General features: G+C 38.7%; 1 protein-coding gene across 6 annotated transcripts in view; it reads left to right on the forward strand.

Moving 5' to 3' along the window:
• The window catches only part of LAMA3 (laminin subunit alpha 3), a 234359-nt gene that overhangs the window by 11522 nt on the left and 210445 nt on the right, over positions 1 to 12392 (forward strand). Inside the window, exon 1 of one of the 6 annotated variants that reach the window (XM_016166610.2) lies at positions 7429 to 7664. The exons of 1 other annotated variant lie outside the window; for it this stretch is intronic. Coding sequence is in view for 2 of the 5 variants with exons in the window: in XM_016166449.2 (XP_016021935.2) it covers positions 8165 to 8443 (279 nt within the window). In the remaining 3 variants the exon portion in view is untranslated. Of the gene's footprint in view, positions 1 to 7428; positions 7665 to 7768; positions 8444 to 12392 lie in introns of those variants that run through there. 4 more of the 6 variants (XM_016166449.2, XM_036229907.1, XR_004953701.1 and 1 more) reach the window with 4 other exon arrangements.

Genomic DNA, 12392 nt, shown 5'->3' on the forward strand with positions numbered 1-12392 from the left:
TCAAACATAAGGGATCATGAAAGAGAACAGTCAATGAGAAATCCATGTTTTCTAGTCTGTTAGGGAAAAGGAAAGAGAAAAGTGACTTAATGACTGTTGAGCACCTATCAATTAGGTGCTATGCCAGATACTCTCACAGAAATTTTATTCCTTAGGTCCTAAGCAGATTGGTGTTACCACGGACAGAAATGGATTGTCCAAGAAAAGGGAATTGTTAGTAGAGTTCTACTGCATGTATTTTGAATATAAGTTATATCCTACGTGGAAGACCTACTTTTTGTACTTTTGTTGAGGAGATGAAAATGAGAATTAAAGATATATATAAAAGTGAGATTTAAAGAGCAATACCTAATTAACTACCGACTAATGAGTAGTGTTAAAAGATTTCTTTGATAATGGGTAATTTCAAGGTATTAGTTCTGATATTATTTCCTGGCCTGCATAAATGGCAATAACTAAAAGGACTTTGTCCTTCAAAGTCAATGGGAAAATAAAAAATGTTAAACATGAAAGAGTGCAAGCAGCAGGTATTTAATGTTATTACTCCAGATAAGTCCAAATAAATTTAGTTCAATATTCCAACATATTTAAAAAATAAAACAATAAGCCTGTTTATGTTGTGAGATGAGAAAATTGGAGGTTTGTCGAAATTAATGATCCACATGATAGTTTAATTTTAGAGCCTCCGTTAACTTCCTATTTACCATAGAACACTTCATCACGAGGGTCTTCTTTCTGTTCCCACATATGTAAAAATATTTATAACAATAATAATTCAATCTGACGTATTAGTTAAAGTAACACTAACTGCTTTAACAAATAATCCTCCAACTCTAAGTGGTTTAATTCAATGAAAGTCTATTTCTCATTTACATAACAGTCCAGAGTAGGCGTGTGTGGAGCAGCCTTCCACATGGGACCCAGGCTCCTTCCATCATGTGGATCTCCATCTCCTAGGGCCTCAGACCCCTTTGCCTCTGGGCAGAAAAAGAGATAAAGCATGAAGAATCACACAAGGGCTTTTTATGGACCACTTCTCATTTTTCATAGGCTCAAAATCAGTCATGTGACCTCACTTAGATACAAGTAGAGTGGAAAACATATTCCTTGGGCAGGTAACCACTTCTCAGAACAATTTTAAGCTAAGAAAGGAGAGCACCAATCCTTGGTAAGTAGCTAGTCATTTCTATCACACCAGACTAGATTAAATTGATAATCCTCATGATTCTTCAGTATTTCTTTTCCTTATCTCTTTATATTATTTCTATATCATCCACTCTGTCCCTCTCTCGTCTCCTCCCACATCCTCAGGGCTATGCATGCAGTTTACTTGTATTTTCCAATATTGTTTTATTGGGCCTGGCTACCTAACTAGCCATGTTCAGAATCTTTTTTGGAATTTTTTAAAATGAAAAACACACTCTATGAGATAAAGAAATAACATAAGTTCTGTAAACATATTTAAGTACTCTATAAGTCTAGAGTAATAATGTACAGGAATGAGCAAGTTGGATCTCCATTGCTTCTTAAGAAGTAAGTACTGGAGTTAGCACCCTCATTATAGCTCAGCATTAAGGGGATTACTAAGGAGCATCAAGGAATAATAGATTTCAGTGATTATATAGCATAAAAAATTATTAGACCTATGTTCTAGGGCTCGAGTAAAATTAATTCAATCTGAATTTCAACAAATATTTACCAACCTGCTGCTCTGTATAAGGCATTTCTATAGAGAACTTAAAGGATACAAAGAAAAAAAATCCTTGAGTCTGCCTCTGTCCTGAAAATTTCAACCTTTATTGTTAAATATCTCTATTGAGTCTGTTGAGAAAATTCTTACCAAAACACAGTCTCTGAAGTGACATGTTTTAGACATGGAAATAAAGAGCAGTGTGACTCAACACTAGCTAGTGACATATATTAACACTGCTGGTAGTGATAACTGCTATGGTCGTAGAGATTATTCACTAGGAGTTAAATCCTTAAATGAGGGTAACCAAAAAATGTGAAAATGATGCAAAAGGATATTTTAGAGGCTGCTTTTTAATTTTCACTCGAAATTCCTGCCAGATAAACTACTAACCTTCCTGTCAAGAGAATGAAGCTTCCATTTGTTATATCTCCACTAAGCCTGAGCAAGATGACTAATTATTCACTATCTTATTTTCACTCATCCACAAAATGAGAATAATCATTTCTACCCACTTACCTTCAGGAATAGTTCTAGGCTTATAGGAAAAATTTCATTACAAAGAAAAGGTACTGTTACATGGGTGGAGGCTTTCTTTTAGCCTAGCACTACTGCTTGTAGTAGCACACACCTGGGGTGGAAAAAAGGAATCCACCTTATTAACAAATCCATAAAATTACCTGCTCTGCCCAAGTGCATATTTCACATGAAGGCCAAACTGGAGTGTGTGAAGCAAGAGCTGGAGAGGAAATTCATAGAATTGGAATGTGAATTCTTCATAGGGTCTTTGGCAGAACTAACTACCAGGGAGTGCCCTAATGGGCGGTACCAATGTCAAGGTTTCAGCCGAAGTTGGAATCTGCCTGCAATGAGCAGAAACACCAGCTACTGAGAATTACACTCTGGTTTGGTTAACACTAGGGATTCTGAGCTCAGAAATTGAATCAGACACAGGCCACGTGCTGAGGGAGTATCATAACTTTCCAAGGAGCCCTTAGATCTAGGGGCCTGGGGCAGGGACGCCACACGGAGAGGAGGTAGGATGAAGTGTGCTATAATCCCAGGCAGGCACATGGCTGTGTTCTGGATACCATTTTGTGGTAATGAGGACTTGGGCCAGTTCCTTAACCTTGACTTCTTATATATAAATAAAAGTGGATGGAGTTAATCTGTGTTTTCCAATCCCGGGGGTCTGGGGTGGTGGGTCCAGGGGAAAATCTCAGCTTTCAAAATGAGTAATAGAAACTCTGCCTTTATTAGGAGTACGGCAACATAGGCTAATGGAAGCACACTTCACACTAATTATTTCGTGCTAATAAAAGCTTATATTAGGAACTAACTATATAGATCTTTATAGATCTTTAATAACATGGAAATATTTATCAAGAAATACAATTTTTGAAATTGTTTCAAGACAGATTATGGGAGAAGAGTAATAAAAGTATATGTATATTAAAAGCATATATATGTGTGTGTGTATATATATACCATTCTATCATTATATGCCATTCTATCATTAATATATCTATAAATATATACATCTATATCTATACACACACATTTATGATACATGACATAATGGTTGGGTTCAAAAAGATGCCCTTATGGCATAGGGAATGCATCAACAGTAATGTAATGGCTATGTGTAGAGGCAGAGGGAAGATGGAATAAACAGAGAGATCATTTCATGAACTACATAAATGTCTAACCAATGTATTATATACTTGATAATAATAATAATCATAGTAATAATAATCAAGATGCTCTCGACCTTAGTGTTTGCAGTGAGGCTAACCAGTTGGATGGCAGAACTTTACTCATTGCCTAGTTCCTTCTGGTTTTCAAGGGAGAGGCCTCACCAGGTGTGTGGTATTATAAGAAGTAGAAATGCCTTTTGTTTTTCTGCTTTATTTGTATTCTTTTCATTGCTTTTGGTGATCCGCATACTGTTATTGGCCTAGAATGATGTCATTGTCATTGTTTCTTCTTTATAAAGTGATGATGAAAGTGATAAACTGCAAACTGTCTTAAGTGAAATCAAGCCAACAGTAAGTTGTTGTTTTTAATGATGTAATTTTAAGAATAGTAATAATAAGCAGAATCCAGGATTTATGATCTCAGTTCATATTCCTAGGAGGACGTAGGAGGAAAGAAGGAAAGCTGCCATATTGGGAGGAGGTAGAAAGGAAGGAGAAGGAGAAAACCTATGTTTTGCCTTAAAGGAGAGTTACTCTAAGTATATAAGTCCACTCACTGTTCTAAAGGGACATTATCGAGTTTGATTATGCCCTTGCAAAAAGGACACAATGAGTTTATCACCCTTGCATGTCTGGATTCTGGACTCTAGGGAAATTCTTTTCAACAATGGCATGGCAAGTTGCATTTCCATCTTAAAATCTGAAGGACATAGCTATGCATGAATCACTTCTGAAGTATTGGGAGGTCAGCCAAACCCCAAATTCACTTGTGTTAGTTTTGGGTTTGTTTATACCCAACTATGCATGTCTGTCGCACCCAATCCAGTAGAGCTAAGTCAACCAATAGCTGCTTTTATACTTGGGGCATTTCTGCAGCTTGGCTGCTTTTATACTTGGGGCATTTCTGCAGCTTTTATATCTCAGATGGGCCCCACTGGGGTGGCTTTATCCTCTGTCCTACTAGATTCCTAGGAGCATAAACTGAGAATCGTTAAATCTTGGATCCTGCTTATTATCCCCATTTTTCTTAAAATAGGGGCCAGTCATTTAATTTATTCAAGCATCCTCTTTTCTTGCTAAAATATAACTCCATCTTTCCTTAAAAACACAAGTGTGCCTTATATTTGCTGCTTTAGTGTTTAAAAGCACTTGCTCATACAGTCCTTCATTTTAACTTCAGAGCAGCCTTTCTTCCCTCTCCCACCCAATGTATCATTATTCTCATTGTATCTCCTATATCCAGGATGCGAAGGGTAGGTGTTCCCAGGATGTATGTTTTTTTACATAAGCTTTAGAGAAATAACTTTACTAGCAAATATTAACTTTAGATATGTAGCTTTTATTTGATCATCTTTAAAGCTGTTCTCAATGAGCAAACACACTTCTTATACTTTGACATCAAAAAGTTATTTTTAAACTGCATTGACGATGTAAAGTCAATGATATTATATATCTTCTGATGATGGAATATAATAAAACATATCAAAGAGAAATATTGTCATTTACAAGACAATAAATTTGTATGTCATGCTGTTGTGTTGCCTTTTGTAGTAAAACAGGAAGTTCTATGAGGAAGCCTGGATTGAATCTACAAATGATAGGTTGTGCTGCTGAGGATTCTGATATCAGAATGTTTTCAGGGAAATGGTCTGGCATTGTGAAAGAATTACTGGCTGGGTAGAGAACAATTTTGCTTTCATATTTGCATGTCAATAAAATAATTTTGGAATCAGCCATTCATTGAATATTAATTTTGAAGTTTTTGTATGGACATGTGTTTGATTCTCTTGAGTATATGTTTAGGATTGGAATTGATGAGTCACACAGTAACATTACATTTAAAATTTTGACGAATTGTCAAAGTGTTTTCCAACGTGTCTACACGTTACATGCCCACCAAGAAAGTGTAAGGGTTGCAACTTCTCAGATAATACTTATTATCTGTCTTTTTAATTATATCCATAATAATAGGTGTGAAGTAATATCTTATGATGGCTTCAATTTGCATTTCCCTAATGACTAATGATATTGACCATCTTTCCATGTGCTTATTGGCCTCTTTCATATCTTTTTGAAGAAATATCTATTGAAATCCTTTTCCATCATTTAATTATTTTTTTTTTTATGGTCGAACTGCAGAGTTCTCTATTCCGAATTTGGGTCTCTTACCAGTATATGACTTACAAATATTTTCTTCCATTCTTTGCATTGTCTTTTCATTTTTTTGATGCTGTTCTTTGAAGCACAAAAGTTTTTAAATTTGACGAGGTTAAATTATTTTTTCTTGATGAATTCTAAGACAGAAAGATTTACAACCATGCTTTTATCTAAGTTTTATAGTGTTAGCTGTTACATTTAGGTCTTTGATACATTGTGACTTAATTTTGGTGTATGGCCTAAAGCATGCATAAAACTTGATTCTTTTGCATGTGGATAGTCAGTCGTCCCTGTACCATTTATTGGTGCTATTCAAAATGGTGAAAATCAAGTAGCCACAAATGTAAAAGATTATTTATAAACTCCCAATTCCATTCCATTGATCTATATGTTTATCCTTAAGCCAGTACCACAGTCTTGATTATTGTAGTTTTATATTGTTTTGAAAGCAGAATGTGTGAGTAATCCAATTTGTTCTTTTTTCTTTTTCTCTTTTAGGACTGTTTAGATAGTCGGGGTCCTCTGCAGTTCCACAAAAATTTTGGGATCAGCTTGTCAATTTCCGCAAAATAATCATCTGGGATTTTTGATAAGAATTGTGTTGAATCTGTAGATGGCTTTGGGAAATATCGCCATCTTAACAATATTCTCTCCCAATCCATGAACATGGGATATCTTTCCATTTATTTCGATCTCCTTTAACTTCTTTCAAAGATGTTTTGTAGTTTGCATTGCACAACTAATGCACTTATTTTGTTAAATTTATTCCTAAGAATGTTATTCTTTTTGAGTCTGTTGTAAATGGAATTGATCTTAATTTCATTTTTGGATTGTTGCTAATGTTTAGAAATACAATTAATTTTTTACATAGTATTACTTTATATCTTTTTTATGTTAAAATATTTTGAACTTCTTATAGATCTCATACAGCATCTTCTGCAAGACGTATACAGAAAATATACTTCTATAACATCATTTTAATGACCTCATAATATTTCACCATGTTGACATACCACAATTAATTTAACTACTTTATTACTGGACATTTAGTTTCTTTTAAACTTAAAAAAGGTATTAATAGCTCTGATAAGTACTTGCCATCAAATCTTTGAACTCCCTGAGTTATTTCCTGTATATAAATCTTTAAAGTAGAATCGTTAGGGCAAAATATACGCACATTGGAGTTATTTGCTAAACACTGCAAAATTGCCTTCCTGAAAGGTTATAAAGTTTTTACTACTACCAAGAGTGCAATGCAAATTCTCTTCAACTTTCAGTTTTATTTAAAAAACAAAAAACAAAAAACAAAAACAGTTTGCTAGTTTGAAAGGTGAAAGATAAGTATCATTGCATTTCAATTCCCAGGAAGGTAAAACATTTTTTCCCATATGTTTATCAGCTTAAAACATTTATTTTCTGTGAATTGTGTTAGGTTTCTTAGCATTGAAAGTTCGGCTTTTCCTAATTGTTTTGTAAAAGCAGTTTATATAGTAAAGTCATTAATCCTATGTCTTTTAATGGTATACATTTCCTCCCTCATTCATTTTCCATTTTCATTTAGTTATGCTGCTTTTAGATGTACACATTTTTATTTTTTATGTTGTCAACTAATCAGTTTTTACTGCTTCTCCTTTTGGAGTTTTGCTCCATCCTTCAAAGCTCCCGTGCTACCTCCTCTGGGGCACTTCTGTCCACTACAGCCAACAGCGATGACATCATCCTCTAATCGCTTAGAGGGCCTGTGCGGGCCCTGTTTTGGTGAGGTGTTCCTGCATTCGAGACCAAACCTCAGCCACCATGGGAGTATACTTTGCGCTGAGGTCAGTTTGACAACTAGAGTATTTCACTCAACATCTCTCAGTTTATCTGTAAAATTTAGCATATTGGGCATCTAAAGGAGTTCCTTCAGGGTATCTTTCCAGGCTGGTAAACTATAACTTCCACTATTGGCTCTTTTAAATGTACTCGTTTTGCCACTCCCAATATTCTGTGAGCTCCTTTGATCCCAGACTCAGTATGTGGCTGCAGTGCCATCGCTATAGTTGACGCAGTGTTTGAGAATTGACGGGACTTGCCTTTTGACAATTAAGACTTGTCTGGGAAATTACAATGTCTTTGATGTAAGTTGTGTAGGTTATGGCACTTTCCTCTCCTTCTCCCTTGTCCGAGGTCCAGAGTTGGCTTTTCTGGGTGGTCTGAAACTGTGAGTATCTGGAGAGGCGAAATACCTGATTTTGCCCTGCCAGTGGGAAGGTGGGGCGGTCGCGGCCTCCCGCTGGGGACTCTAGGGTAGGAGGCCGGGAACGCCTTTCGCTTTCCCCGCCCGCAAAGTGCAGCGCGCAGCGCGCTTGCAGAGAGAAGCTGTCTGCTGTCCTGAGGCTGGGCGCTGTCAGTTCCTGATCCATCCGTGTCGGCTTCAGCTTCAGAGTCTAGAGGAGAGAAGCCGCCCCCACGCCGCAGGCTCCTGGCACGTGGGGCGGGGGCACGCGTCTGCCGCGGCGCACACTTGGGGCTGCGCTCGCGGGTCGCGGGAGGGCTGTGCCACCAGGCGCGTGGTGCCCCAGAGCCCCTCTGCGGCGGCGGCGGCGGCGGCGGAGGAGGGAGGGCGGCGCGCCGCGGCATGGCTGCAGCCGCACGAGCTCGGGGCTGGGCACCGCGGCCAGTCCCGCTGCTGCCGCTGCTGCTGCTGCTGCCCGCCGCGTGCGCGGCCGCTCGGGAACCCCCTGAAGCGGCCCGGCTCAGCCTGCACCCGCCCTACTTTAACCTGGCGGAGGCGGCGAGGATTTGGGCCACAGCCACCTGCGGCGAGCCGGGGCTCGGCAGCGCGCGACCCCGGCCAGAGCTCTACTGCAAGTTGGTAGGGGGGCCCACGGCCCCGGGCAGCGGCCGCACCATCCAGGTAAGGTCCCGGGAGAGCGCCAGGGGAGGCGGGGAACCGGGGCCGGGCTCCTTCCCGGTGCGGGTCGGCCACCTGAGGAGGGACTGGGCCCTTTCCTCGCCGGCGCTCGTGACTTCAGGCTACCGGGAAGGCCTCCCCCCAACTCCGGCGAGGGCCGGCGACCCCCGGATAGGGGCGCGGCGCCGCAGGAGTGATCTTTCCGGAGTACCGCCCTCGCGGACGCGCCGCCCGAGGTGGGGATGGGTTAAGCACGCTAGGTGAATGAAGGCTGAGGTCAGGTTTGGGCGAGCAGAGGAGAAAGTCCAAGCTGCGCTCTAGGGATGCAGGGAACTGCGGTCGCGTCCTGCCTCTGTCCGTCACACAGGTAGCTCTTGACCAGGCATTGAGTTCCTCCAGGGCTTCACGAGCGCGCCTCCTTCCAAGCCTTTCATCTCCCCTACCTTACGCCGAGAAGTTGCTAGCAGTTAATTTCTGTGGTGTATTTCAAGAAAACTTTTGGGTTATATCACTAGTATCTCTTCAATGTCACTGAAAAGATGCATTTTACCCCACTGCCTGAAGTGCCACCATCCAGAGTCAATGGACTTGAATGGACTCAAATGAGACTTGAAATGGACAGGGCGCTCAGAGTCCATCAGAGAGTCACCGAGAACACCAGGTGTAAATGATAAAGTCGCGGGCGCTTAATTAGCACGTGGAGGTCTGCCAGGTCTTAACACACCATCCTCACGACAGCTCTGGGGACTGGATCAGGTGAGCAGGATAAGAAACGTGCCTATGTCAGAAAGTAGGGCAGCTGGATTTGAACCCAGTCCTTGACTCCAAAATCCACTTTACGCTGAGCCATAATTGTTCCCTCCCGCTTCTGGGAAGTGTTGCTGAGGAATAGGAAAGTGTTGCCGGAAGAGGGAGTAATTTTGGAGCTTGGGTTCCAAAAGGGAAAGATAAATTGAGAGTCTAGGTCAGTGTTTCAGAAACTCTTTTGATTATGTTCTTGCATAAATAACAAGTTGAACATGCAGTGCCAATACATGTTTATTTATTTATAACTTATATGTATGTATTATTTTATTAATATATTGTGCATACTTAAAACATGCAAAAGTAGAAATTTAGAAGAAAAATACTTTCAATTTTCTTCATTAAAAGCCAGAAATAATTTTTCTTTCTCTAAATATTTTATTTGTGATCATGTATAACCATTTATAAATAAACAAATACACAAATGTAATCATGTGTATATTTTTGACAAGTTTAGTTTAGCACTCACAATTCAATTCAAACTCGTTATATATTAATACTTGAATTTCGTGCTTGTCATAGCTGAAAAGATACCTCAGAAATATGTGGATTTAAATGAAAGAGGAACAGCATTGGCTACTGAGCTCCAAAACCAGCTACCTAATTTTGCAAAGTCCAGTGCAAAATAAAAATCTGGAGCCCCTTGTTCAAAAACTATTAAGAATTTCAAGATAGCAATAGCAAAGCATTAAACTAAGTGAGGAGCCTTTCTAAGTGACTGCACAGGTCTCATGCTATCTGAGTTCACTAAATCATGGTACTCATATCTCTGCCCCATCCTTAAATTGTTCTAAAAAATTTTTTTAAAGTAGAAACTTGGCTGGTAAATGTTTGGTTTCAAGTGGTATTCAGTCCTTCCTGGTAGGAAGGTGTTGTGTTTAAATATTTTAAACAATAGATTTGAAACACATTGCAACTCTTCTTTTGGAAAAATGTGCAACTATGGGAACTTTTAGAGTAACACAGTTCCATATTTTTAGCGACAATAGATGAAATATATCCAAACATCTATTTTTCAAAATGCTCTTTCCAAAGCATACATTTTTTACCAAAGTATTTACACATTGTTAAAACACTTCTATTTTGATAGAACAGAGTAAGTACCTCTATTGTTTTGTACATACCCGTCAGGTAGTATAGTACTGGCAGCTGCTTGCCATCCCAGAAAAAGCTAGCAAATTTGTAATGTTTGTTGGGGGTGGGGGGGGGAAGTGTAACATCCTTAAATGTAAAAAAAAAAAAAAAAAAAAAAGTCTTTAAGTACTTTACCGTGAGGTAACCAGGGAACTGGTGTTGTCAAAAGAATTTCACAGTCACTCTCCATTTCAATACAAGGTTGTAACTATTCTATGTAGGAAACTAGAACCCCCATTGTCTACTTAACAAGGCACAAGTAAGCTTCGAAGTGGATGATCAGATCATACATAACCTCGTGGAATTTTTAGGACCATTGTGACTTTTGACCAGCTCACAGTGTGGACAGGGTGAAGGCCCCTATGCAATCTGTATATGAAATTTTAGTGCAACTGAATTTCTTCATGTTTATGTAAAATAAGCATAAACAGAAGTTATAATATTCCCTTTTGTACCCCACTGGCATACTCAGCTTTGGAGAGAACTGTTCTAATTATGGAGAAAGTAGATGAAAGAAGAAGAAAAGAGTCAAAGCAAATGTCAAATGTTTCCTCTGTTCCAGTTTTGCCTAGGAATGGGGCAGCCCTCATTTTCATCAACTGGTATTTTTATTGAGTGTTCATAGTTTGATGCCACTGTTTTGAAAGTCCAGAAAAATCATATTACCTGTTCTGATTCCAGAATAGGTCATTAAACCTGAGTTCACAGCCCTAGATAGAGTAGGAAGTGGTTTTTTTGAGGTGACTCAGCAGGCTCAGTGTAGCCTGCAGGAAAAGCATGCTATCTGGTATTAAGTCTTGTGCTTCCCTGAACATGAGGGGTGAACAAAAGCTCTGCTACACAGTGCTTTCTGCTTTCACTGTTGAGTGCTTAGTAGGATGTACTCATTGCTGATATGAGAGGTTCTCACCTAATGAGAAGTGTGTTGGAGACCAAAAGGGGAAGCCAGGTTCCAGAGGCGAGGCTGTTAGACACTTGGCGATAGCCTGGTGTAAGAAGCTTCTTGTATAGACCTGCCTTTCAGAGAAGTGAGGGATGGTGGGTGATGGGTGGGAGGAGGGAAGAGAGATTATGATTAATCAATTGGTTTTACCTGAGTGATGATCATCTTGGATCTGCTCATGTATAGCTCAAGATGGGAAACAGAGTAGTTAACTAAAATTGTTCTATTTCTTTGAACTTTCTAAAAATGTCTTTGGGGTTTAGAGCTTCAGATCAGACTTTGCAAAATATGTAAAAACTAAATAAAAGCCATGTTTTAGAATAAAACCTGAGTTTACGGTCCTGATTCTTTAATAACAATGCTGATATTTGAATGGTAGTATCTATCAACAGGCAGGTGTTTTAAAAGTCTGAATTTTGTTTGTTGTATGAAAAATGTTCATTGTGGTTTCTCTGGACTTAAGATTTATTAAATAAGATTTTTATATACTTGTTACTGCTCAGACATTAAGTTTTTGGTGTATGAGAGCTCTTTGATTCAGGAATACTATCTGGTTCACAGCTGTATCCCCAGTGTTTAGCACAAAGCCTGGAACAATACAAGTGCTCAGAAAATATTGAATGAAAGGATGGTAGAGTGAAGATATTGTTAAAAGCTGTAAAGAAGTTAATGCAAAGAGTAGACAAGAAAAATATGCAAATTCTTTTCTGTTTAAAAGTAATTACAACTGAAATATGTCGCACTTTGTGCTTTAACTTTAAATATTTGCTAACCTATGGAATCTAAAGACATTATTTACTGACATCTGATAGAGATGATGATAAAATGGAAGTCTGTGTCTGGAATATAACCATGTGTTTGGTTTAGCTTGGCATAAACATTATACTAAAAGGAATGAAATACGCATATTTACCAAACGTATGATCTCGATTTTGTACATTAATATTCAATACATCTTTTATATTTTTCTTAATTATATTTTGATTTATACATAGAATGTATATCTAATCTGAGTGATATTGATAGAGAAGCACACACATATGAGTTATGGCTAAGAGTGAGAGTTTTTGC

This window comes from Rousettus aegyptiacus, unplaced genomic scaffold (assembly GCF_014176215.1).
Source record: "Rousettus aegyptiacus isolate mRouAeg1 unplaced genomic scaffold, mRouAeg1.p scaffold_m13_p_12, whole genome shotgun sequence".
NCBI classification, from domain to species: domain Eukaryota; kingdom Metazoa; phylum Chordata; class Mammalia; order Chiroptera; family Pteropodidae; genus Rousettus; species Rousettus aegyptiacus.